This window comes from Monodon monoceros, unplaced genomic scaffold (assembly GCF_005190385.1).
Source record: "Monodon monoceros isolate NGI ecotype Baffin Bay Population unplaced genomic scaffold, NGI_Narwhal_1 Super_Scaffold_10, whole genome shotgun sequence".
NCBI lineage: Eukaryota > Metazoa > Chordata > Mammalia > Artiodactyla > Monodontidae > Monodon > Monodon monoceros.
Window position 1 is genome coordinate 38131 of NW_021703766.1, and position 26437 is coordinate 64567.

At 57.3% G+C, this 26437-nt stretch overlaps 2 protein-coding genes across 10 annotated transcripts in view; one reads left to right on the forward strand and one right to left on the reverse strand.

Annotated features, from left to right (window-relative positions):
* Nucleotides 1-23693, reverse strand: part of GAS8 (growth arrest specific 8) — a 32716-nt gene extending 9023 nt beyond the window's left edge. For 2 of the 6 annotated variants that reach the window (XR_003790831.1, XR_003790830.1), the window contains exons 1-11: nucleotides 23619-23693; nucleotides 21712-21798; nucleotides 19569-19766; nucleotides 18699-18905; nucleotides 17099-17153; nucleotides 16264-16469; nucleotides 15607-15774; nucleotides 15089-15265; nucleotides 13184-13393; nucleotides 11528-11593; nucleotides 9036-9232 (exon numbers count right to left, since the gene is read on the reverse strand). Coding sequence is in view for 1 of the 6 variants with exons in the window: in XM_029203341.1 (XP_029059174.1) it covers nucleotides 9092-9232; nucleotides 11528-11593; nucleotides 13184-13393; nucleotides 15089-15265; nucleotides 15607-15774; nucleotides 16264-16469; nucleotides 17099-17153; nucleotides 18699-18905; nucleotides 19569-19766; nucleotides 21712-21798; nucleotides 23619-23621 (1518 nt within the window). In the remaining 5 variants the exon portion in view is untranslated. Of the gene's footprint in view, nucleotides 1-8254; nucleotides 9233-11527; nucleotides 11667-13183; nucleotides 13394-14655; nucleotides 15266-15606; nucleotides 15775-16263; nucleotides 16470-17098; nucleotides 17154-18698; nucleotides 18906-19568; nucleotides 19767-21711; nucleotides 21799-23618 lie in introns of those variants that run through there. The other 4 variants (XR_003790832.1, XM_029203341.1, XR_003790836.1 and 1 more) reach the window with 4 other exon arrangements.
* On the forward strand, nucleotides 6058-8775 carry LOC114884496 (5-hydroxyisourate hydrolase-like). Of its 4 annotated transcripts, none has more exons than XM_029203484.1 (4): nucleotides 6058-6174; nucleotides 6513-6694; nucleotides 7960-8095; nucleotides 8550-8775. In XM_029203484.1, the coding sequence occupies exons 1-4, from the start codon at nucleotides 6115-6117 to the stop codon at nucleotides 8637-8639; spliced, it is 468 nt and encodes a 155-aa protein (XP_029059317.1). In that variant the 5' UTR covers nucleotides 6058-6114; the 3' UTR covers nucleotides 8640-8775. The 4 variants fall into 4 exon arrangements, with proteins under 4 accessions (XP_029059317.1, XP_029059325.1, XP_029059341.1 ...); XM_029203500.1 differs by having other exon boundaries at nucleotides 6071-6174; nucleotides 6555-6694; XM_029203492.1 differs by lacking the exon at nucleotides 8550-8775 and having other exon boundaries at nucleotides 7767-8041.
* Nucleotides 23694-26437: the final 2744 nt, after the last annotated feature.

Sequence of the window (26437 nt, forward strand, 5' to 3'; positions counted from 1 at the left end):
CTGCACTGGCAGGTGGATTCTTAAGTACTGCACCACCAGGGAAGTCCTTAATTTTAGATTTTATATTAATTTGTTTGGTCGTGCTGGTTGTTAGCTGTTGACACCATCAACTCTTCTCCCCTTTGTCCCCACAGGAACCTCTGCAGATGGCGATAAGGATACGAATAACGTGGCCACTGCCTACACCCTCAGGCAAGCCCCTCAGTGCCACATCACAACACGTTCACCATCAACCAGCAGAGGGGAACCATCGGTGTGCCCACTGCTGGGCTGGAGTGACAGGTCAGGGGTCAGGAGGGGGCCACCCAGTGATGCAATCAAATCTACATTTGTCCCAGCTGGTGAGGCACAGACACCACCCAATCAGAACAGGCACCAGCGGTAAAGACGTAAACATAAGACATGACGCCATAAAACTCCTAGAAGAGAACGTAGGGAAAACATTCTCTGACATAAATCATACCAATGTTTTCTTAGGTCAGTCTCCCAAGGCAATAGAAACAAACATACAAACAAAAAACCCAAATAGGACCTAATCAAACTTACAAGCTTTTGCACAGCAAAGGAAACCATAAACAAAACGAAAAGACAACCTACACAATGGGAGAAAATATTTGCAAACGATGCGACCTACAAGGGCTCAACTTCCAAAATGTACAAACAGCTCATACAACTCAGCAACAAAAAAACAAAACAAATAACCCAATCAAAAAATGGGCAGAAGACCTAAACAGACATTCCTCCGAAGAAGACGTACAGGGGACTTCCCTGGTGGTCCACTGGTTAAGACGCTGAGCTCCCAATGCATGGGGTCCGGGTTTGATCCCTGGTCAGGGAACTAGATCTTGCATACCACAACGTAAGATTCTGCATGCTCTAACAAAGATCCCGCACGTGGCAACGAGGATCCCGCGTGCCGCCAAATGAATAAATAAATATTTTTTAAAAAGGAAAGGAAGAAGAAGAATACATGAAAAGATGCTCAACATCGCTAATTATTAGAGAAATGCATATCAAAATTGCAATGAGGTACCACCTCACACCGGTCAGAATGGCCATCCTTAAAAACTCTACAAATAATAAATGCTGGAGAGGGTGTGGAGAGAAGGGAACCCTCCTACACTGTTGGTGGGAATGTAAATTGGTGCAGCCCCTACGGAGAACAGTATGGAGGTTCCTCAGAAAACTAAAATAGAACTACCACATGATCCAGCAATCCCACTCCTGGGCATATGTCCAGACAAAACTATAATTCAAAAAGATACATGCACCCCTATGTTCATAGCAGTACTATTCACAATAGCCAACACATGGAAGCAACCTAAATGTCCACCAACAGATGAAGGAATAAAGAAGATGTGGTACATATATACAATGGAGTACTGCTCAGCCATAAAAAAGAATGAAATCAGGCCATCTGCGGCAACATGGATGCACCTGGACACTATCATACTCAGTGAAGTAAGTCATACAGAGAAACACAAATACTGCACGGACTCATCCATATGCGGAACGTATACTGCACGGACTCATCCATATGCGGAACGTATACTGCACGGACTCATCCATATGCGGAACGTATACACGACACAAATGAACCTACCTATGAAACAGAAACAGACTCACGGACACAGAGAACAGACTGGTGTTTGCCAAGGGGCTAGGGGCTGGGGGAGGGATGGAGTGGGAGGTTGGGGTGAGCAGAAGTAAGCTTTTATATACAGAATGGATAAACAACGTGGTCCTACTGTACAGCACAGAGAACTACATTCAATACCCTACGGTAAAGCATAATGGAAAAGATTCTTTTTAAAAAAGAATGTATACATATGTATAACTGATTCGCTTTGCTGTGCAGCAGAAACTAACACAACATTGTAAATCAACTCTACGTCAATAAAAAAATATATCAGTTAAATAAAGAAGAAGACACCAGCCACTCAGAACAGACACTCAACCCATGAGAACAGACCCCAGACCAACTGGCACATGGACCAACCAGTCAGAAGAGGTGGCTGCTGCAGGCGGGGTCCTGCTGGCACACACAGGCTGACGGTGAGCCCCGGGCACAGTGAGCCCTGAGGGATCCCTGGAGGAAATCAGAACTGTACCCACAAGACCCCTCCTCTAACTGGCAAAACGAAGTGGCTCTGCCTGCCACAAAATTAGACCACATCCCCTGGTGAAACCGGAAAACATTCCTGGCACCCTGACCCCGGAAGTGGTGACCACATAACTGAAGGGGTCCCAGGACCCCCCAGTTTGGTGCTGGGACTAGGAATATGTTGATCAGATCTCAATCCAGGGGAAGTCTCCTCCTGGGTCAGTTTTGGAAGGGGGTGGTATGAATTTATCAAAGTCTGCTTCTCTGCTGAGTGGTGAGCCAAGATGAGCCCTGAGGTGTGCCTGACAAGACAGCACCCGGGAAGCCAGTCACTTAGTGGAGGGAAGGCCCCCCACATTTGGTGCATCTGCTCTCTGGCGGCACCTGTGGTCCCCGCGCTGACCACCACGTGCCTGTGTGCCGGCAACCCCCAAGCTGAAGGCTTGTGGTCGCAGTCGCAATCACAGGCACCAGCAGCACCAACCCTCCCATCCTCGGCCCGACCTCGAAGTCCAGCTGAGGCCAGCGGATGCCTCGTGAACTATGTTCTACGGTGGCCCATGTGTCGCTGCTGAGCAGCAGTGTCATGATGCAGGCCAGGGGTCCTCAGCCTGGCGGAACATTAGAACCCCCTGGGACGCACTGACCCACAAATGCTCCCTGTCCCAGGGCGAGGGCAGCCAATCCTGGACCAGGCAGTGACCCGAACGGGCACACAAGTGCAGAAAGCCGAGTCCACGACACAGACAAGGTGCGGTTGTCCCGGGGCAGGGAAGGGGCCTCATCTCTGGCCAGAGCTCTCTGATGCCCCGGCTTAAGACTAAGGAGGCTTCGGGCACAGGGGGTGTGGTGGGAACAGACTCGGAGCTGCTTTGGAGACGTGCAGCGCAGGACACATGGGTGAGTGAAGGACAGAGGCACCTTCCCGTAAAGAAACAGAGTGCAGACAGGCTTGGGGTGGAGGAGAGCCCGGCGAGGGCTGGGAAGCAGGGCCTGGAAACCGTGCCTCTCTCTCTCCCGCGCTCTCTTCTTTCACGTCTGCCCTCTTCATCTACTTAACTCCCGCTCTGCAGCCTGACGTCTCTGCCCTTGCGTATCTGCACACTCCTTCTGTCCATTCATTCAAGGGATATTGATGTAGCACCTACCTCTGGCCAGGTCCTATCCCAGGCACGGGAACAGCCTTGACGAAACAGACAATAACCCAGGTCCTTGGGGAGCTGAAATGCTACCGGGGGCCAAATGCGCCCCTCCTGTGAGCCCCACCCCTGGCTTCGCCTTCCTCAGCCTGCCGGCAGGCCCCCTGACCTCCAGCGCCTGTCACCCTCTGGCACCGCCCATCGTGTGGCCTTCTCAGCTCATAGCACCATGTGAAATGGCCTTCCCCTTGTCACCTGTGTCGCCTCAGTGTACCTGGTGATGTTCAATATTTCCTCAGTGCAGGAAGGTCCCAGCTGCCCTCATGGCCCTTCCGCTGAGTTCTGACCACAAATTCCCGCCACAGCGGCCTGGAAGGACTCCCGGGGTGGGGCGTGGAGTAGGGGCAGGGGCTCGGGCACCCTTGGTGTCATAGCGCAGCTGCAGTGCCTCAGCGGGGCCCCAGAGGCTGGTCCCACGTGGGCCTCTCCAGGGGCTCAGGGTAGGGCGGGGACCTCCCAGCACCAGCACAGACCCAGACGGCGGCCCGACCGGCCGCCTTCTCCCTGGGACAGGAGGACGGGCGACCCTCGTTGCTGCTCAGCGTCTCAGCCACCCGGGAAGAACGGTCAGTTCCAAGGTACTGAGCACCCTGTGTGTAGTTATACGTTTTACCTGCATGATCTCAACTCCCTGAAGCAGAAACGCTTTGGGCTACCCACCTGGAAAAATCAACGCGAGAGCTTTAAAATCACTGCACTTAACACAATCCAGACACGAAAGGCCCCACCCACCTGCCAGGCGGCCCAGCAGCAACTCCAGGGATGCAGCTTCTTTCCTCCTCAGCGTGTGTCTTCCTTAGGGCCTGTGTCTGTCCTCCTGATGCCAGGGAGGGGGCGGGGCAGGGGGGGTGGGGGGGTGGAATGCTCCAACTCAAGCATCACACTCACCTGGTCAGAAAGGAGTGGGGAGGAGGGAGGAGCTCAAGGCCTGTGTCTGGTCTCTTTTTACAAGAGGCCCAGCAGGTAGACGCGCACTTTGTTCCCCCTCCTGGCAGCAGGGTCACAGCTCAGGGTCACGCGGCGAGCACGGCATGGCTGGCACTGGGCCTATTAAGCTGGACCCCCATGGCTACTCTTAATCAACCCACTGCCCTCCCAGAGGCACAGGGAAGGTTCCAGGTGAAGCCTGCAGCCTGGGGAGGGGGCCCTAGCGAGACCCCAGAAAGAGCTGTGATGACGCCCTGCCCTGCCCCGCGCTCTCCCAGAACTAGGTTTTCTCTCGGGGCAGAGAAGGACGAAGGGGGTGAAAGGGCACCCTCCAAAAAAGGTTTGATTGTTGTTTTTGTCAGCTTGACATTTGAGACTTTAAGTGTACAAAGAAAGGTTACAGAATGAAAATAATTAACGCTTGTCGACACTGCTTGTCCCAGAGGTGGACCTGGTATCGTCAGTCTTTTGTGTACCACACTAGAAAATATTCCAGTACATGGCCTCTCTGTGCCTCAGTTTCCTCCTCTGTAAAAAGGGGATTCTAATAGCTGCACCCTGAGCTTGTGATGGTGATAAGTGAGCTTGCCCTTGTAATGGGCTGAAAGCTACTGCGGATTTAAAACCACGAAGCTATACATGCCTCCCGCCCCGAGACCATCCACCTTACACACAAATGGGCCTCACTCTTTTCACTGGGCTGCACAGTTGCTGTGTGTGGCAGAGTTCATGTATTTAACTGTCCCCCGTGGGGACAGTCTGGTTGTTTCTGGTCCCGTCCCCATGGGCGTTTACCAAAACAGGCGTGTGTCTCTTTGGGGCCACCTCCTAAAAACGTGAGCCCTGCCAAACGTCACATGCATTTAAATCTCAGACAGACATTTCCTGATTGCCTGCAAAGCACTGTAACCAACACCCAAGTGTCGCTAGAAAGGTCCCCTTCCCCACCTCAGAGGGGTGTGATCCTTAATGTAGAAATTGTCCACACTCACTATCCAAATAATTAGAAAAGGCTCTTTAGCAACAAGAAAAATGACTCCACATCCAGAGCAATCCAACCCGCCAGGCAACGTCACCCAGATTTTAAACACAGAACGCCCTTATCTTTATTTATACATTATATACAGTCGGTTCCGTGTGTACATCATGGACTATTGCGAAACAATGATGGACTCGTGCCCGTCGGCTCAGCCTTGTCTCTTGTTTCCTCGTTTCTGAATAGCCCAGACCCTACGCTGTCAGTGTGCAGGGCCCATGCTCCTTGGGGGTCGAGGGCCAGAGCGGGTAGGAGGAGGGGCGGGCAGTGCGACCACAGGGGCCATCGGTCCCGCCTGAGGCACCACCACGTGGTCTGTCGGGGCTACCATCAAATCCCGACCTTCCCAGGGAAGAAAACAAGCTACACCGGTTGAGGGGCTCCCGGGGGTCGTCAGGCTCGCCCTGCGCCGCCCAGCGGCCGAAGTGGACCTTGGCTGGACCTACCCGCCCCGCCAGAGCCCCACCCCCTCCCCGCGCCCCTCCCCGTCCGGTCCCGCCCAGCACTCAACCCCAACGTCCCCGAGCCCCGCCCCGAGCCCCCCGCCCCGACCCCAGGGCCGCTCCACTTCCGGGCCGGGAGGAGCCTCCACGGCCCCAAAGGTCTGTGCACCCCGGTTACCCACCCCTCCCGCCCCCTCCACCCCCTCCACCCCGTGAAGGCCCCTGGGCCCCTCCAGGTGGGCACCGAGGTGAAGCCGCTGCGAACCAGACCGGCCTCACCCCTCCCTGTGGCTCCGCCCCGAGTTTGGTCAGACACGTGGCCCCCGGGGCCTGGGAGGGGCCCGGGGACGTTCTGGGGGTGGCAGCGTGGTGTCGCCACCTCGCCAGCCCCCAGTCCGGCCCGGCATGAGCTCCGGGGTCGCCCTGCGGCTGCGGACACTCCAGCGACACCTGGGCTCCCCGGAGGTAGGGGGACAGGCCCGAACTCGGAGCCCCTGAACTCTCCTCCACCTGGGGCTAAGGGGACAGAGCTGAGTTCCGGGAGAAGAACCCCGTGTGGCCACCCACAGCTGGCACTGACTGAGGGAGAGGCCCCTGGATGTGGAGACCCCTTCAGTGCTGGGGGGAAGGGGCTGCTGGGGGAGGAGGGGGACAGGTCAGCGACCTGCATGGCAGTGTGTCACTGCAGCCTGCGCGGGCTGCTCGGCAATTCCACCCGCAGCTCCTCACCCAGGGCCCAGGGGCAGTTTGGGACTTTGTCCCCCGGGGCTGTTTACACCGACTCCGCTGCCTCATACCGGCAGGTGTGGACACAAGGCAGCTTCCCTGTCCCTCTCGTGGCCCAGGGTAGAGGTATGGAGCCGGGCAGCAGCCTGCTGACCACCCACGTACTGGACACTGCCTCAGGGCTTCCGGCCGAGGGCCTCTGCCTCCGTCTGTCCAGGCTCGAAGACCATGGCCAGCAGTGGACCGAGCTGAGGAAAAGGTAGGAGGGCGGTCTGGGGCAGGATTCGAGTCCAGATCACCTCCCCGCCCCACGCCAGGGCAAGGGGTGCAGGCCTGGAGGGCAGGGAGCAGGGCTCGCCACAGCCGGACAGTCCCCCTGCAGACTCTCGGGGCCGCGCTTTCAACAGGCTGTGTAGTCCTGGTCAGGGCCACAGAACGTGCTGGGACAGCTCACAGCCCAAGTGCCCGCTGCAGGGGGAAGAGGGGTGTGTCTCTTCCTGCAGGCTGGGCCAGCCGAGGCCTGAGGTGGGACCTGAAAGGCCTGGTTGTCACTGACTGACGGGTGACCTGTGCGGGGCAGCAGGCGGGCACTGGACGTTCTCTATATTCTCACTGCACCCTGTGTGCAGACACCACAGGCACCGCTTTCCTAGACTGGGGGGCGAAGGGGGACAGCTGGGGCAGCAGGAGGTGTCTGCTGCCTGGCAGCGCTACCCCTGCCCCAGGCCCAGACTCTGCTGCGGGACGCCCAGCCCAGACTGGCAGGTGTCATGGGTCAGCCTGTGAGCAGTTTCCCCCGACCCTCCCGCTGGTGTGGGCTGGTAGGCTGGATCCCAAAGGTTCCAGGCCTGAGGGTATGGAGCCCTTCAGAAAAGCTGGGGGTCCAGGCCCCGTCTGCGCTTGGAGGAACACACGGAGTCCAGGGCGGGGGGCGTACAGACCCACTCCCAACCACACCCCCTAAACTGCGCTGGTAAATGCCACCCTTTCTGATCACAGCGCAGATGCTTGCGAGCATGGATGCAGGTGCCAGGGGCTCCGAGGAAGCAGAGGCCCTCAGAGCCTCCACTGGTGCTGCTGGAAACAGGCCACCACGCGGACGGCGATTTGGGTACAGTTACTGAACCAGAAAGCCACGCGCAGTATATTAAACAAAAAGTACACGTTATAATACAGTGTGACTAGTACAACCCGTTCAAAGTTTGTAAATGAGCTTGTTTACGCATAGAGAAAATCTGAAAAGTATACATGCTAGATATAAAGCGATTATTGCTCACGGGGTAGATTGTGGGAATTTTCTCCCTTCTGCTTCTCTGTGATTTCTCAAACAGTGCGCAGTGTCCCTGGGCTGCTCCAGAGCCCCAGGTCCTGGAGGCTGTCCTGCTCCATAGCCGCCCAGGCCCGCTCACCCGAGTTCCAGTCAGGCTGCCGGGACATCGGAGGCCGGTGGGCACGCAGCCCTGGGGGACCCAGGCCGGGGGCTCCTCAGCCCCCTCTGCAGCGCCCCCCCCTTTCTCTCCCCAGCTACACGGACCCTGACGGCCGCTGCCCTGGGCTCCTGCTGCCAGGCCAGATGAAGGCGGGCACCTACAAGCTGTCCTTCGACACTGAGGGCTACTGGCAGAAGAGGGGCCAGGAGAGCTTCTACCCATACGTGGAGGTGAGGGCCAGACGGGTGGAGGCCCATGACTCATCGTGACCCGCAGGCTGGCCCTGCGCCTCCACCACCTCGCACCTGCTTTGGGCTCCCAGAAGAAAGGGGTGCCGGGCTTGACCACGTCACGCCCGTCCCTGCCCTGCTCCGGGGTCAGGCTGACTCAGCCCCTGCGGACAGAGGTTCACCCGAGCCCCGTCCAGCTCACTGTCCCCCTTCAGTTGACCTGTTCGGGCGGGACCCCTTGGGAACCTGCAGGCCCAGGGCCCCTCAGATAGAGTGCTTTCTCTGGGGAGGACCCAGCCACACCCACCGCCCCCCAGCTGGCCCTGGGGCTCCTGCCCCCCAACCGCAGCCCCAGGTCAGCCGTCTGGGCTGCTGGGTCCACGGCAGCACTGAGGCCAGGCTGAGTGCGCTCCATGCTGGCCCCTGGCTCTCCCGGTGTCCCCTCTGCCCGCAGGTCGTTTTCACCATCACAAACGAGACCCGCAAGTTCCACGTGCCGCTGCTGCTGAGCCCGTGGTCTTATACCACATACCGAGGGAGCTAGCGGCTGACCGGCAGCCGGCCTGCGAGCCCGGACCCGTCACCACGGCAGGCTGAGCCGCCCCCGACCAGCAGGGCAGGCTTGTTGCTCACGGGCACCAGGGTCACACTTCCCGGGGACGTTCTGGCCCCGATTTCCCAGTGGCAGCTGTCACTCGGGCTTCAATAAAGTTGCTGCTGGCATCTGCGAGGCAGCTGCGGTCACTAGGCACGCTCGGCTGGAGCTGCCCAGCCCCAGGTGGGATGGGGGCGGGTGTGCGCACAGAGCTGGTGGGCTCGGGGAAGGGGCCGGACGGCACCGTGGGCCCTGGGGGCGCCTCTCCACACAGCCACGCAACAGGACACGCAGCACTTGTGAAAACCTTCATTTGCTGACAACGCACGTCTACAAAACAAATACCTGCTGTCCTCGGTGCGTGAGGTGGGTGTCATCCGGGCAGTGGCCCCGGGCAGGGGCTACGTTGGGGTGCCCACGAGTCCTGCGGGGCCCTGGCCCAGCGTCACGGCCGTCTCCAGGGGCTTGAAGCCCACGTTGTCCAGGGGGACCCCAAAGGCCAGGAGCTTCGCCTCATAGGTATGCAGCAAGTCATTGTGGGCCTGTGGGGACACAGAGGCTTCAGGGGAGGGGTAGCCGGGGCTGACCCTCGCTCAGGCCCACCCAGCCCCGTGGAGAGCTAGCCTTTACCAGGTGCTCACTACACCAGACCCAGACCTTCACACGCTTATTTAAATGTGAGAATCTAATTGGCTTTACTCATGGCAGCATCCAATCTAGTAAGCGGAAGGGTGCTCCGAGGAGCTGTACAAAACGGAGGCTTTTATGGGCACAGGAGGGTGGGACAAGGAAGTTAAAAGGGTGGGCACCTTCCCTTAGGGGAGGCAGGGGGTCTTAGGCAGATCACCTCCCACTGCTGATGGGTTTAAATTTCCACTCTAGGGAGAGGCTAAAACTTCAATTAGGTATTAAGTCTTGGTAGGGTTCACATAAGTGACTCCGTTTAGGACCTGTTGTTTCTTTTTAACAGTCCCCCCTTTTGATCAAACTCTTAGCCTGAGAGATATCAAAATTTTAAGGCATTAGTGCCGCTCACAGCTTTTGCTGATTCTGTTTGGGTTTTTGTTTTTGTTTTCCTGAATCTCTGGGATTCACAGGTCAAGACTTCGGGTTCACATTTTTTAAGTCCATCATTCCCCACGTCTTTTTCAATACTCCAGTCTTAAGGAGATCATTTGCTTGGTTAGTGGCTGCAGACATGCATTTAAAGCTTTTGGGAAAACATAATGCACCCGGGATATGATTATGATTATTACAAGCAGGACAAACCCCAGTGTTTGGAGTCCTCAAGGCCGAACCAATCAAAGGCCCCACGGAAGGGGCCATCCTTTTAAGCCAAGTGACTTGCCCAGGGATCTTATGTAGCTGAGTTTCCACCTCCCCAGAAGAGTGGGTCCAGATGAGCCGGTGGTGATGGCCATGCACAGACACCTCCTGGCTCAGCTGGAAGACAACCAGAGGCTTTCCTTCTGTCGAGAACAACTCTGGCCCGAGTCTGAGGACTTTTACCGGGCACTACCCAACCACTTCATGTGCGGGACCTCGGGTAACCCACAATGGAAGATGCCCCCACCATCCCTGTTTCACGGCTGGGGAGACTGAAGAGGGTGTGCACTCAGAGCAGGGCTGTGGTTTCAGTTCCTGGTCCCTTGCAAGCATTTCTCACTCAGGCTCAGCATCCCTGCCTTCTCAGGGATGACCCCCCTGCCTTGTCTACTGGCATCTATTCCCTTCCCCCATCCCAGAAATGCCGAGATCTGGGCAACAGCGCTGGCAGGGCCAACGCAGACAGGGTTTCTGTGCCCCCATCCTTTAAAAGCAGATGTTTTTAAAAGGGCACATTTCGCCAGACAGTTGCAAGCGTTTGAAGAGCTGATGCATGCTACGTGCTCAGAGCCTGGCCTGATGCAGAGCAAAAGCTCAAAGGGGCTCCTTGTCCCCGGCATTGGCAAGACAAGGTGCTGGGAGCTGAGAGCAAAGGGTGAGCCAGGGCCGGGCTCCAGCATGACTCAGGGGCTGGGCCCTGGCCCTCACCCACCTCTGGGGTTCAGCCCTCCCCACAGTCAGATGTGGGTTACGGAAATTCCCCCAAGAATGCATATAAGTATCAGGGGTTCCCAGAGCACCTGGGGAGGGCCCTGTGGGCAGGGAAGGCCCAGGGGACTTGGTCACCACGGAGCCCAGTGCCCATGACGGGCACTGCCTTCATGCTGGGGCTCCACAGCCCAGGGCTCACATCTGAGTCACGCGCGCGGGGTGCTCGCTCTCGGGAAGCGCGTCTGCAGGCAGCACTGTGTCTGCGTCCCCACGGGCCAAGCACTGACAGAGCTGCGGGCTCAGCCACAGAGCTGGGGACGCTGGGTGCAGGCACAGACGGCACCAGGGTCAGGGCACTGCACTCCCCAGCTGCAGGAGGCCTCTGTGTGGCTTTCACCAGACTCAGAAAGGCCTTGGAAGACGTGCTTGGAAGACGTGGACGTGACTCTGAGGGAGCAGAGACACCCCCCCGCCCCAAACCGCCCCAGAGGCCAGGCTAGCGCCATGGCTCCAGAGCAAGGGCCGGACAGGGACACAGGGACAGCCTGCTGGACAGGATGCCACGCATGCACTGGGCAGGCCCCATCAGGGACACCAGGACAGAGTCAGAGCCATGCGGATGTACTCCAGGCCACCTGCAGGCCAAGTGACCCTGGGCAGGCGCAGACGGCCTCAGACTGTGTCAGCACCCAAAGGTAAAGATCAAGTGGGGTCCTGGGTGAGGAAGGGGCCTGAGGGAGGGGTGTGGAGCCCCGGGCAGCTGGCAGAACATGGGGGAGGGGTGGGTGGTCTCCTCGCACCTTGCAGACCCGGGCCAGCTCGTACTGCAAGTCCTTGATGGTGCTGTTCTTCGATTCCAGAACGTCCTGAGGAAAGGAAGGTGTCAGGACGTCCACACGGGGAGCGGCTGGCGTGGAAAGGTCTCCAACGGAGACAGATCTGCGTCTCCATAAGGAAGCTGCCCAGAGGGTGAGAAGGGGCAGCCTGGCCTGCTTCTGGGGCCACCCCGGCTGCCAACGCCATCCCAGGGAAAACCCCCTCGATTCCCCACCTGCCCTGCCCTGGCCCCCAGGCACAGCCATGGTGACTGCCATGGACGGGCCGAGTTTTTATCCCCTCACCCTGGTCGCTGGCAGCACTGGGTCGCTGGCCCAGCTGCAAGACCGGCTGTGCTTCCCAAGAGGAGAGCAAGAAAGCCCTCCTCCCCTTTGTGATCCACACACAAGAGGGACAAGAACAGAGACGAGCCCCCAGACTCGGGACCATGGTGATGCCGGCCCAGACGAGGCCCCACCATGAGGCTGCACTACCCCAGCCCCGAGAACCGAGCCTAGGTAACTTGGGTCCTCCAGGCACTGCCACCCACTGAGCCAGGGCCATCGCTCCCGTGAGCAAACACCTGGTCTCAGCCAGAACCTTGGGCACAACATCACCTCGGACCCCAGCCCCCTCCTCCACTGGTGACGAGTCATCCTGTCAGCCCTGCCCACCCTCTCCTGCCCTCCTGTTGCCATCTGAGGCCTGTAACCCAGGAGATCTGCTTCTGTGTGAATGAAGAGTAGGGGCAGACAGGGCCCTCCAGCATGGAAGGACCTTCCGTGGAGTCACGGAGGCCAGCTGTGGACTGTGTCCGTCTCCTAGACCCCCAAGGAAACCGTACCTGGGGCCACCTCAGGCCTGGCGGCTACAGGTCACCCAACTGGCCAGGATCCCAGAGCCAGGCCACGCTTCCCTAGCAGCACCAAAGACCCCTTGTCCGTCATCACCCGTTTTCTTCTGTGGCACGTCCCACCCAGGTCAGGGAGCAGAGGGACAAGGCCATTTCCAGGTAAGGTCACCGCCAGGGGCATCAGGGCTTCTGCCTGCTGAGCCAGCGGCAGTGGCAACTGCCGTCCTGAGTCCTCAGCTCACCCTGCTGGCTTGTGGGCACCAAGGCCTCGTCTGTCTTTCTACTGCTGTGCCCCATGCCCAGGACAGCCCCAGCCCAGAGGAAAGCCACACACGACTGCAGACTCTCGAGTGAACAGACGCTCCAGCCTCCGTTCAGGTGTGACTCCCTCTGGGAAGCCTTCCCAGCAGCCATCACAAAGGCCACCCACGGCCCTGCATTCCCCCTGCCACGGCCTCAACCAGCACATCTCAGTGTCCCAGGCGGACGGCGGCCATGGCCTTGGCTGAGAGGCTAAGCTGGAGTGGGCAGTGGACTCGGGCTCGAAGGTGCCGGAAGGCTAAGGAGGGGCCGGGGAAGGCCTCAGAGACACCAGGGCAGAGCCCGGGAACTTGGGGAGCCCGATGGCTCACACAGGCCTGGGCGCTCGGGCCAGCAAACCACAACAGCCCCTCCCCAAGGTGAACTGAGATTCTCCACTGAGGGATGGAGGCTGGAGCACAAGACAGGAGCCCCGACCGGAGGCCAGGCCGCCGGAAGCCCCTCCCCGGGGGCCCCTGGGACCGACCTCCAGCTTGCGGGACACGAGGGTCAGGGCCGCAGGGTCCAGGTTGGAGGCCGCCAGCACCTCGTTGAACTGCACCTCCTTCTTCTCCACCGCGGCGGCCAGGGCCTGTACCTTGCGCTCCAAGACGAGGTTCTTGAGGCCCACCTTCTGCTGCACCTCCAGGATGGCTGCGGTGAACTTCCGGTACAGCCCGTCCCGCTCCTGCTGCACCTGCGGGGTGGGCCCGGGCTTCTCACTGGCAAGAAGGCCCTCCCGGCTCTGCCCCGAGGCCACGGCACAGCACCTTCACCAGCGCCCGGCCACGGGCAGGTGGGTCTGAATCTTCTACGCTGCCTGAGCCCCACTCTGTGACCGAATTAGAGGTATGCGGCTGTCCACATCATGGGCGGCAGGAGGAAACACCTCTGGGAAGGTGTCTCAGGAAGCCACAGGGACCCTAGTACGAGCTGCACAGACCCCCTGCCCTGGGTCTGGGCAGCAGGCTCGGGACATGATCATCCCCGTGAGGTCCAGGGCCTCAGACTCAGCAGTGTTGGGGTGGGGGCCCCTTGGAGGTCCACTCCCTCTGCCAGCCCCAGACCCTGGAACACAGGTCTAGAGCGAGCACTGGAGCCACCCACCTGTCCACCAAGGACAGTGTCCTTTTCATCTCCTTTAACTTTTAACTGTGCACCATTAAACAATCAAGACTGAGTAGGGGTGTAAAAAGGAAAAAGTAAACACTCCTCAACCCCACTTCCCAGAGGCCACCATCTGAGCATTTGCTGGGACTGCTTCCAGAATGTTCTGCACTGCCATAAAAACACACATCACTGCTAGGAAGAGGAGAGGGCTGTGCTGAAACCCTGTAGGACAGTGTCTTTCTAACTACAGGATCGTATTCTCAAGATGTGCTTCAATCCAGTCCCCGTCCTCTGCTCTTTAAAACGTGACGAGTCTGGTTTCTTAGGGGCGCTGCCTGCCTCCCCTGCCGCAGACGACATGCAGACAGAAGAGAAGGTGGTAGAGTCCCCTCCCCACTCACGCCACCTTGCAGCGGGGAGCCGCGTCTCCCTGGTTGCCTACGGACCCTCCCCTCAGCTGCCCTCAGCCCCCGGGACCCTCGGAGGCTCCTTGAGGGTGACTCTCGCTCTGACCGCTTACGGGATGTCCTTTCCACTGTCAGTCTGCGGCGGTAGCTGTGCTAACGGCTCACACAGAGGGGGCGGCTCTGCCCTCGGCCAGGCCCAGGGCCAGACCCCGGGACCTGCAGGCAGGGAGGGCCATCTCTGCGGAAAAGCACGTGCAGTGAGACACCTGCCTGCCCCCCAGTCACATCAGCGAAGACCTGGTGCCGGCGGAAGCGGCCCTTGGGCACTGTGGGTGGGGTCGCAACTCTGAACATCCCTCCCGGCAGACTATCTGCACCCTGAACGTGAACCTTCTCGCCCAGCAGCTCCCCTGCTAGGAACCCACTTCCCTGAAAGGGATACACAGCTGCACAAAGACGAACTTAAAAGCGTGCTTGTAACAGCAAAGGACTGGAACAGAGATTTCAAATGTGACCCGATCGGAGAGACGGCACACAGGCTGAGACGAGAACACGGGCGCTCCAGACGCCCTCACTTCTGGGAAGCGGTGTCCCTACACCGGGACACACAAGAGTGTGGGAGGAGAGTCAGGAAGCTCTGACCACTTGTGAGGACCAGCGCACGGCCCCAGGGCCCTCGTGTTTGCACCCACAGGCTTGCTTACAACGCACACATAAAGATTTGGGACTTAGAAACACACACACAGATGAAGAAAGCCCTTCCTTCAAGGGGCCAGGCCACCTCCACGCATCAGAGGAGAGCCCCAGGGGACAGCCGTGGGCACCACCCGCTCCCCACCACTGACCGCCCTCTGAGACCCGGGCCAGCCGCCCACCGAGAGCCGCGCAGAACGAGGAGGGCCACGGGACCTCCAGCTGCCGGAGCCGGGCGCCCAGCCCAGCACCCAGGCGTCCCGGGAGCTCGCCTGGATGAAGCGCTGCTCCAGAACCTCGTGCTCCCACTGCAGGCTCTTCAGCTCCTTCTCGGTGACTTTCAGACGGGCTTTCGTGCACTGGAGAGAAAATGGGGGTGGAGGAGACAGCACTCCCGACTCAGGCACCCACACGATGCAGCTCCCGAGCAACAGCCAGGCCAGGTGAGCGTCAGAGGGAACCAGCTCCCAGGCCTGAGGGGCTGAGCCGCCGGAGCAGCCCGCCGGGGCCACCCATCTCCCAGAACAGGTGCCAGCCTCACGTGCCCCAGGGCCACCAGGCCCAGGAAGGAGGGGCTCAGCGCCCCTGCCCTTCCTGCCCCGAGGGCCAGGCTCCGCTCTGGTCCTCAGGAGACGCCTCCCTGCCCTTCCACACCCAGGAGGAGGTGCCAGGGAGGGCCAGGAATCGGGCAGAAACCCACCAGCAGGATCTGCTTGTCCCTCTCGTAGCCCCCGAGCTGCTTCTGCATCTCGCTCATCTCGTCCCGAGCCTTCTGCAGGGGGTCTGCCAGGAGCCTGTTCTGCGCGGACACCTCCATCATCTCCTTCTCCAGGTGCCTCTCCTTCTTCCGCATGACCTCCATCTGCTCCTTTGGGCACGAGGGGTGGGGGGTCGGCAGGCAGGACCAGGGGCTGCGGCCTGCAGGGCGAGGGCCGCGAGCTCCCCTGCCCGCAGAGAATGGTCCTGCCGGCACCGTGAGGACCTACATCTGTCTTCTGTGTAAACACACAGTATTTTTTCACAGTTTTAACTTATTCTGAATTTTCTAGTACTTCAGCCTCCGTGCAAATTGAGAGATTACACTTTGCTCATGACCCCCAGAGGACATCCTCCACGGCTGCCAGCACTTGAGTGACGATGACGCCCCTGTGCTTCCACCTGACCTTTGACATATCCCAGTGCATACAGGTGTATCACTTCCCTGCCACATGAGGGTTAGGGCAACAGCCGGACCGCAGCCACGGCTGTAGCGGGCAACACAACTCGTGAGCTTCGATCAAGGGCAGCTGAAGGGCAGGGTCAAATGCTGCTACAAGCAGGGGTGTCGGCCCAAGGGGGCTGGGCACTCCGGCAGCACCTTGAGGGAGTTGATGAGAGCCAGGTTGTTGAGGGTGATTTCGTTGTAATAGTTCCTGATGTCCGTGAAGGCCTCCTCGTGGCGCTGCATAAGCATGCTGATCTGGCCGTTCTTCCTCTCCTCCACCTCGTGGATCTCTGTCTTCCTGCGCAGGTCAAGCTCATCCCTAAGCATCCTGACCTTCTTATCGTACTTGGCCTCGATTTCTGAAAGGCAGCAGCACACACAGCAGCTGAGCAGAATGCTGGCCCTGTGGCTACGAGAAGAGATGGCAGCTGTGCCCAGGGCCGAGAACACCCACGAGGACGAAGGCCTCACCAACAAGCTCTGCGGACAGCAGGACGGGGCGGGGAGCTGCTCCTGCTCTGTGGCACCAGCGCACACACCAGCCTGCCCTCCTTGCCCGTCGCAGGCATTGCTAATCAATCCCTGCCTCAGGGATCCCAACAGCCGAGTGTCACCCACTCCCAATGGGCTCTAACCACGGCCAGCCAGCCAGACTACGGGCTCTATCAGTAAACCAAACAGACTTCCGAGGTTGGAGCCTCTGCAGGCCGGGAGACCTGGACGCTGCCCACGAGGCTGGATAACTACCGCCTGCTTCTAGGTGCTGCTTCGTGCCTGAGGGTGTGGGCGGGTACTGGGTGGTCCTCACAGCCTCCCACCTCTCATGGAATAGGGTGTTCTGGGATCCTGAAGAGTCCACCAGCCTCGCTTTGCAGGTCTGAGCTGCTTTAACTGGTTTATGTGCCCGGTTAGCAAGCGCTGTTGGGCAGTCCCTTCCTGATGGGAGGGGCTCTGGGGCCGTCTTACACGGAGCGCGGGAGACGCTGACCTCGCACCTGCCGCTCAAAGTCCTTGCGTATCTTGGTGATCTCCTCGGCGTGTTTCTGCAGAGGCGGAAGTGGCCGGTCACTGGAGGTCAGACGGGACGGGACAGACGCCGGCCCCTCAGCCCGGCCCCTCGCCTCACTGGCAAGGAAAGCCCGGCTCAGTAAACCTGTGCTGCTTCTGCTGGGCCCCCCACCTCCGAGCTCATGGACCCAGCCCGGAATAACAAGGTTTGGTAAATTCCACACTTGATAATGGACTTCCCTCAGCGCAGCTCACCTCGGAGCTGCAGAGAATGCTGACAGACATCCCGGCCCCTGGCCGTGCCCAGCCCTTCCCGCCCTGCCCAGAGGCTGGACAGCAGGGGCCAGACCCACACAGAGCTGCCGGCTCCCCGCTGTCGGCTAACCTGCTTTGGCTTAGAACACCGCTACAAATTATTTTAATAGACAGTTATAAATTCTGAATAAAAAGTTTAAATTAGACTCTAGAGCAGTGTTTTCACTCAGAGCGGCACTCTGACCGTGTACCTACTCCACGCCCAAGGCCTCGCGTAAGCAGAGAGCCCGCACCGCTGTACTCGTTGGAAGGCAGCCCACTCTGTGCTTCTGTCAGAAAGACCAGACTGCCCTCAAGCGTCCAAGACTTCAGCTCCCTCAAGCTTCACGGCAAAGTCTGCAGTGTTACTGATTTATTTCCAGATTCAGTTGAGGCTGGGCCGCCTCCAGACATACACAGAGGCAAGTGCACTGACAAAGGCTTTCAACCCACAGCCAGGAACAACCTTTGAAAACCAAAGTTGGACACATCCTCCCTTTGCCCACGCCCTCCAGAGGCCCCCGACTCAGTCCTGTCCCCCAGACCCCTCTTTCCTCACTCCTGGGGGCCGTGGCACTGGTCCATCCCCAGCCCTTCTCAGGGCCTGGTCTCCCCCAGCCCTGCCTTCCCCCCACCCTTGCCCAGGTATCACCTTCTCAATGAATTCCCAGAACGCGTAGAACAATGCAACCACCCTGGTTCCCAGCACCTTCCTGTAGCACTAATGCCCGCAGACCTGCGACACAGGTTTGACAGTTTATTTTGTCTTCTGTCTCAGGGGCAGCCTCTCCATTCTAGACCATCAGCCGTGCGTGGGCAGGCATTTTGTCAGCCCCATCCGCTGTGTCCCCAGAGATCAGAACCGCGCCCGGCGCTTAAGAAGGAGTTCCAACCTCCACCTGGAACCCCGCCGCCTCCCTCCGAAAGGACCAAAGAGTCTCAAAGGTCAGCGAGGCACTTGAGAGCACAGCTCACAGGACAAGCTGCTGTGGCTGCCGAAGGGCTGGAGGGCTGCTCACTTCAGGGGCCGCGCGCGCGTCTCTGGGGTCAGAGGTCAGCAGTATACGGAGAGGGACCCTGAGCTGGATTTCCCTCTTGGGAAGCCAACCTGTTGCTCAAGCCTGAGACAGAATTCTGTGTCTGGACCCCAAACAGGGCTTGTTTGGCTGCATGCTGCTGCTACTGTTGTTTAATATTTAATTGCCAAAATGCAGGATTTAATATACAGAAATATGAATTCCCAGTTGGAGTGCATCCCGAGGCGCTCACAGCACGCCAGCACCTACCAGCCTCAGGTTCTTCACCACCAGCTCGCCGGCCAGCTCCTGTTCCTTCAGCTCCACCTGCAGCGCCCGCATGTCCCTGCACAGGGCACCCTCCTGCGCGCGGCGCTCCTCCTGCGCCAGCTTCATGACCACGGTGCCCTCCGCCTTCATCTCCATCAAGCTGTTCTGATGCTCGTACAGCAAGTGCTTCACCTTCTGCTTATAGACCTGCAGGCGGGGGGGAGTACCACCACTCACCTACTCTGCCCGCTCAGCTGCATGCACATGCCCACCTGCACACACCTCACCTGCACAGACTTACCTGCACGCACATGCTCACCTGCACACACATGCCCACCTGCACAGGCTCACCTGTACACACAGGCTCACCTGCACACACCTGCACACACATGCCCACCTGCACAGGCTCACCTGCACACACCTGCGCAGGCTCACCTGCACACACCTGCCCACCTGCATACACATGCCCACCTGCACACAGAGGCTTACCTGCACCCACCTGCCCACCTACACATACATGCCTACCTGCACACAGCTGCTCACCTGCACACACATGCCCACCTGCACACACCTGCTCACGTGCACACACATGCCCACTGGCACACACCTGCTCACTTGCACAGGCTCACCTACACACACCTGCCCACCTGCACACACCTGCCCACCTGTACACACATGCCACCTGCACACAGAGGCTCACCTACACACACATGCCCACCTGCACACACATAAAAAATACCCTCAGTTCCCCACGTCAAGGACACAAAGGGCTGTGACTCCCAAAAGCAAGGCGAGACAACGCCCCTGGCCCCCGGTCCGGCTCCTCTGCCCATGTGGCAGCTCCTATGGGGACAGGCCAGCCCCACACACCTTGATCTCCACCTGGTGCCTCTCCTCGGCCTCCTCCATCTCCCGGTCTTTGTTCCTCAGCTCAGCCTTCTTCTCCTCCAGCTGCCTCCGCGTGATCTCCCAGAAAGTGTGGATCCTGTCCCGCTCCAGCTGGAAGTAGTTGCGCTCGACCCGCTCACGGTCCAGCTCCTCCCGGATGCGGCCAATGTGTTCCACCACCTGGCAGGCAGAACAGGGCCAGTGAGGCGGCCGGGGCGGGCCACCTGCCGCCAGGGGAGGGTGCACGGAGAAAGGCCAGGAAGAAAGAGGGAGGGGCTGCTCTCACCTCAGAGTAAATCAGAGCTAACAGTGAGAAGTTAAAGTAGGGGGCTGGGAAGGCTCGGGGACAGGGAACGTTCAGCAAACAGCAGAAATCTCTTGTATTTGGCCAAGAGTCATAAAATGATTATATGCTTTTATTCCTTCCTGGGGATTCACACTAAAGAAATTTCTCAAAAGAACACAGGAGCTTTCCGCTTAAAGATATTAGCCACACCATTATTACAACAGCAAAAGGATTAAAAAGGAAATGATCTAAGATGCTTTTAAGTAGGAGAATGGTTGGGAATTCCCTGGCGGTCCCGTGATAAGGACTTCGCGCTCTCACTGCCAGGGCCCGGGTTCAATCCCTGGTCGGGGAACTAAGATCCCGCTAGCCACACAGCACGGCCAATAAAAAAATAAATAGGAGAATGGTTGAGAAATTAGAGTATATCAGCTAGAAGGTTATATGGCCCAACAACACAAAGATATGAGAATGATGTAAATATGTTCACAAAACAATGTAAAAAACCTTTCACCTTTAAAGATACACGTTAAGCAAAAAGTATACAAAACCAGTAAACCTGAAACAGTCAAGATGGTTTGGTCCGGAGCCAAATGCAAATCTGCAAATAGGTTAAAGGAAAAAAAAAAACAAAACAGGGCCGCCAGGCCGGGACGGGGCTGGGCTCCCCAGGAGGGAGGTCTACAGTGGGGTCTACTGTGTCAATCAGACAAAGGATCTAAGCCAGGCTCCTCCTGACTCTGACCGGCTCACGCTGGACGTTCCATCACTCGATATCTAGATTTCTTATAACTACCTAGATTTCAAGCTTCTCTTCAAAAATCAGCAAACAAACAGCTCTGGAGCCCAGGGCCCACAGGTTAACATGCAGCGAACTGGCTGCAGCTGCCCTGAGTCTCTCACTCCTGCCTGGGCCCTGGAAGCTTCCCAGGTGTCCACGCCTGGAACACCAGACAGCAAGGCTCTGCTCTGCAGACTGGCCACTGCCATGTCACAGTTCTGTCCCCACCGGACAGGAGAAAATGGGGAGCCAAGAAACAGCCTGACGGCTGGGGCAGCGCAGTGGGTAAGCCGTTCACGCGGCAGCCTGGGGACCTTTCCAAAGCGCAACCTGACCCACCACCCTCTGCGGACACAGCCTGTGACACAAAGGCTCTCCACCGCTGTTCAAGGGCCTCGGCCCAGCTCTCCAGCTTCAGGTCTTATGCCTGTTTCAGTCACCCTTCATTTCCTTATCTTAAAACCATCAAAAGTAAGTAAGGGTCATTAACGCTCACAGGAGTGCATGTCAGATGCTCCCAGACCACACTTGCTCTCACAGTTTGCACACGTTACAGGTTTCAGGAGCCTTGTAATTGAAATTGTAATTATATAACCATGTTCTCCAGCTCTTAAGTTCATCAAAATGAACAAGTGGCCAAAAATAATTCACAATGTTTAATGGTAAATAAAACAAATGAGAATGCTATAGGTGTATGTACTATGATAACAGCTCTGTCAGCATCAGGTGCCTACAAAAGATAAGAATGAAAGAAAACCCAGAAAACTTAAAACAGCTTTTATACCAGAAAGACATTTCCTTCCAAATTCCTACTACCCTATAAAAAAGTTCACCCATGTGCCTGTACCGCGTTGTTTTACAACACGTGCTGTGCTTGGGCGTGCAGGCGTGGGAGGGGCGTATCCACGTGTGGGCAGGGCAGCAGGAGCCAGGCAGAGGGGAGGTGCACGCGGAAGTGGGGGCAGCGGTCTGAAAGAGGCTCCTAGGAGAAGCGCAGAGTAGCAAACCCATCCCACCCCAACTCAGCGCTGGTCCGCGGCTCAGGCCAGCCCGCTCACCTGTTCCTTGCTCATGTCCTCCGGAGCGAGACCATCAACAATCGGGGTACTTTTGGCTTTCCCTTTCTTCCCTTTCTTTTTGGGCGCCTTTGGTTGAAGAATAGATGGTTGGGTTAGAGTTCACCTTCTGGCTGGCTGATTCCCTCCTGGGGCCGCTTGGGAGAGGAATTCCTGTTCTGGAACGTCCATCTGACTGCCCGCTGTCTCCTGCTTCCACCCAGACCACATCACTCTGCCCTAAGGTTCCCCACCGTTAACCACAGGCACATTCTGTTGATACCTTTGGAGCAGCAAGGAGAAATCTGCCTTCTCAGAAGAGAATATTGTTTTCCCTGAGAAAGGGAGGGAGGGAAACTTGTTCCTTAGTATACAGCAGAGACCTCCTTGGTGTGCATGCAAAATCTACTCGGCCTCAAAAAGGAAGATTCCCCAGTACCACACTGTCCAATGTTACCACACTGGCTGTAATGCTTGGCAAGCACCATAAAGAAACCTGCAATAAACTGTTCAGTGAGTGGAGGGAGAAGTGCCCACAGCAACAATCAAAGCTGGCAAGATGAGGGTTCCTCCCCTCAAAACACAAAACCTCAGAGAACCCTGGTGGAGGGAGCCGGAGCAGACTGTGGCGCTCGCTGTGGGCTCTGTCAATGGGGCGAGGCCGCTTTTAACAACTTCAACAAGGTGCCAGACGAGACCTTCCATCCTCACTCCCTTCCGGAGGGCCGCTCAGCAGATGGACAATTTCCTTATCCTTCTGCCTTTACTTCTCCGAAGTTTCTGTGGCCCATGCTTGTGTGTACGCGCATCTACGTGACTCAGTAACATTTTTACTACAAAAAAAGTTTTTGTGGAAATCTTACAAAACGTAAAGAAAAAGAGGAAAATCACCCTATAGTCCCACAAGCTAGTAAAAGTAGATGTATTCTGGTGGTCCTTTTCCAGTTGACTTTCAAAAGACCCATCCACAGAAATCTGCACTCCTAATACAATGCCCTCTTCCCAATCCCTCTACTCCAATAAGTCCACCCCATCAGAAGAGCCTGAAGGTTTGTCACCACCCAGCATCAGGGACAGTCAGCCAGCGGCCGCCGCCTGGTAGAGCCCCTGGGGCTCCCGCACACACAGGCATCCTCCCTGCCTCCCACAGCTGATGGCCACATCTGCCTGGAAACTGAGTTACCGACAGCCCCTACATCATGGCGGAGGTGGGGTGGCGCAGCTGTGAGCCCTACCGCAGAGAGGGGCCGGGATGGAGAGCCCCAGGGGCAGCAAGCTGCCGCCGTGCCCTGCTCAGTACCGGCCTCACTCCTCGCGGGCTCTCCAAGGAAACAGCAGTTCCTCTACCCTGAAGCTCTGCCCCGAAGGACTCCACGGGCACTGGACACGCTGTCAGGACCCTCCGGTGTACAGGGTCCTCTGACCACCCTGGTATGCCCCGGGCTCTCGACCCCAGAGAACGGAGGACCTGTGTCTCCCAGGCCCCTGCCAGGTGAGACCCTAGGTCCCAAGAATCTCATCAATGAGCCTTCCATTCCAGGTAGGAAAGCCCCTCGACCCAAGTTCTCTGCTCTGGACGCCGTGCACACCGGGCCCTGGGTCTCGGGGGCGGGGGAGGCGGGTGCTCCCTGACCACCCACCCCTGTGAGCACAGGATCCTGGAGAGCCCAGGTCTCTCAGCTCCAGGTGCGTGCGGGGTCCGGGATCCGGGGTCCGGGATCCGGGGTCCGGGATCCAGGGTCCGCAGCACCCTGGGCCCTCCCTGCGAGGACTCCACGAGAGCGCCAAGCCCTCAGTTCCGGGACCCCAGAGCTCCAGGTCTCCCGTCCCGGGGTCTTCCTGCGCGCAGGGCCGGCCCCCGAGCCCCAGATACCCGGCGCGGACCCTACCAGACCCCCACTCCTCCTCACCATGGCTCCAGAGTCCCGCCGGCCGCGACCCGCAGACCAACGCGCCAGCCCAGCCCGGGCTGCGCGGTCTCCAGGCAACCGCTGCTAGGTTCCGCGCGAAGTCTCGAGGACCCTCGCGAGAGTCCGCCCGAGGGGTCACGGCCTGACAACGGCGGGAGCGCGTCCCTAGCAACGCGCTGGGCTGAGTCACTGGGTTTGGGCCGCAGCTGGGCGTCATGCACAAGCTAGATTTCCACGACGCCCGTGAACGCGTTCGTTGCGGGACGTGTCTTGTTTATTGTGGGTCTTCCCCACTAGAACTGAAGCTCCATGGAGGTGAGAGGAACTGTTTCCATCCACTTCTTACTTACTGTACGTGCGTACGGGTCCTACCGTGCATAATTTCAGTGAGTGAGTGACGGGAGGTGCCGGAAAGATATGCACCGCTACGTTTTCCAAATTAGATTCAAATTCAGGCTGAGGCTCTGCCCCTGGGCCCACCCCACCCCACCCCACCCCACCCCACCCCACCCCATCCCACCCCCACCCCCGCCCATCTTTGAAGATTCCTCCCACCTGAGGCTGGAAGATGGCTGGGTTTCCACAAACCCTCAGAAGAAACAAAAGTAGGGAAGAGAACATGTTCCAGCTGGGTCCAAAGTTTTGAAATCAGCAAGTCTCCCCTTCGGAAAAACTAACTGGTCTGTCTGAAGAGGCCCTGTCCTTGTGATGAGGAAAAACTAGAAACCTTTGCCAGAGGTTTCCAGACACGCACTGGAGAAAAAAAAAAAAGTCATCGGGTTCCTTTCCTAAGCTCTTCTTCTGAAAACTGCTAACCACTTTAAGATTTCCAAAGCGAATTTGCGATCCCTCCTACCACCCAATTACCTACATGCAAAGTGCTGTCCTTACACACCATTTGTTGTCTTTTTTCTACACTCTCAACTTTAGCGTCTTCTGAAATAGTGGTTTTGCAAGAGGTCATGTTTTTCCATCAGTTTTGGGATGGAGAAGAATCTTCTCTCCCTGGAGAGCTTCCTTGGGATCAGGGTGTGAATGATGAAACAAGGCTCAGGTGGGAGACAAAGGTGCCTCCGTAGCTGGGCTTGCTTAGGCTCAGGCACCCACACAGGGGCATGCATGTGAGAGCCACAGCGACGAGCCTGGGGGGGTTTCCTGTTTGCCCACCCAAGCCCTGATCATTCCTGGAAAGGAACAGCCCTTTGGAGGGACTGTATTGCACAGAGCCGTGATTTATTTATAGCAGCCCTGAGGCCTTTGTGAGGTCTGGTGGTGTCACTGTGCCTGGGCAGACAAGAGCCTGAGCCTCTGTGTCAGAAACCTCTGGCCTGATAAGGGTCTTCTCCCCTAAGGTGGGGTCCTCCCAGAGGGGTTTTGGCAGGTGAGACAGTGCAGCTGGGTAGCACAATGGAGTAATGATAATTATTTAACACTCACTTTGCAGACCCAATACGCTAGGTGCCTCACGCTGACTGGCTTTTTGCTTTAGAAGTCTGGCTGGGAGTCCTGAATTAAATAAATGCATTAACAATAATTCCTTTCAACAAAAAGGGCAAAAATAGGAGGGTTAGCTCAGGATAATGAGACAGGATATTCATCTGTCACAAATCAACAGCACAGCATGGTTTATCAGTGTGCACTGCAGAGATGCACAGTTCAGGGAGGCCTTGCTGCCAGCTCTCTGGGCTCCCAATAAGACCCACAGCGACCTGTGCTTTTCATATTTGAGTTCAGATTTTTAGAAAAGAGCTTTTTCTTCACATGGATGGCTTGAGATACTTTTATTCAGCATCAAGCTGTGCATCTCGGAAATCCAGATAAATGGCATCTGAGTTTCCTGTAAAATCAAAGACCAAATGTTAATACATACAAACTCACTGACCTATGTCTAATACCTGGCTCTTCCTAACACCCACGTACCTGGTCATCCAGGTAAACTGCCTCAGACCACAGCAGCAACTCGATGGAGGCCTGGATGTTAGGATAACACAGTGCTTAAGAAGACTAGACTCTCTTTTAGAGATAAACAGTGAAGTATTTACAAATGAAATGACATAATATATATAGGATTTGCTTCAAAACAACCCAGCAATGGAGGGAGGCATTGAAAGTACAGAAAAATCAGGATCAGCCACGAGTTGGTAATCGCTGAATCTGGATGACGGTTCACGTAGGTTAACTGTGCTATTCTCTCTACTTTTGTTTGAAAATGGATTTTTTCCTTTTAGTTTAATTTTATTTTTTAATTGAAGTATAGTTGATTTACATGAAAATGTTTTTTGTTTGTTTATTTCTTTGCTGTACGCGGGCCTCTTACTGCTGTGGCCTCTCCCGTTGCGGAGCACAGGCTCTGGACGTGCAGGCTCGGCGGCCATGGCTCACGGGCCCAGCCGCTCTGCAGCATGTGGGATCCTCCCAGACCGGGGCACGAACCCGTGTCCCCTGCATCGGCAGGCGGACTCTCAACCACTGCGCCACCAGGGAAGCCCCCCATGAAACTGTTTTTAATGAAAAGTTAAAAATAAGCACTGGCCTCTGGAGTCAGATCACCTGCTGTTTACCAGCTAGGATGCCCTTGACAAGACTCCGTCTGTATCCATTTATTCATATGTCAAATGGGGATAATTAATAAACACCAATACTGTTACAGTTACTATGGCTGTGTGACAGCTTGCCCCCAAATGAAATACAGTGACATCTGTTTTGCCCATGAATCTGCAACTTGGCTGGGACTCGGTGGGGACAGCCCACCTTGGTTCCACGTATTACCCCCTGGGGGTGGCTCAAAGGCAGGCTCTCACGCCTGGCTACTGGCTGAG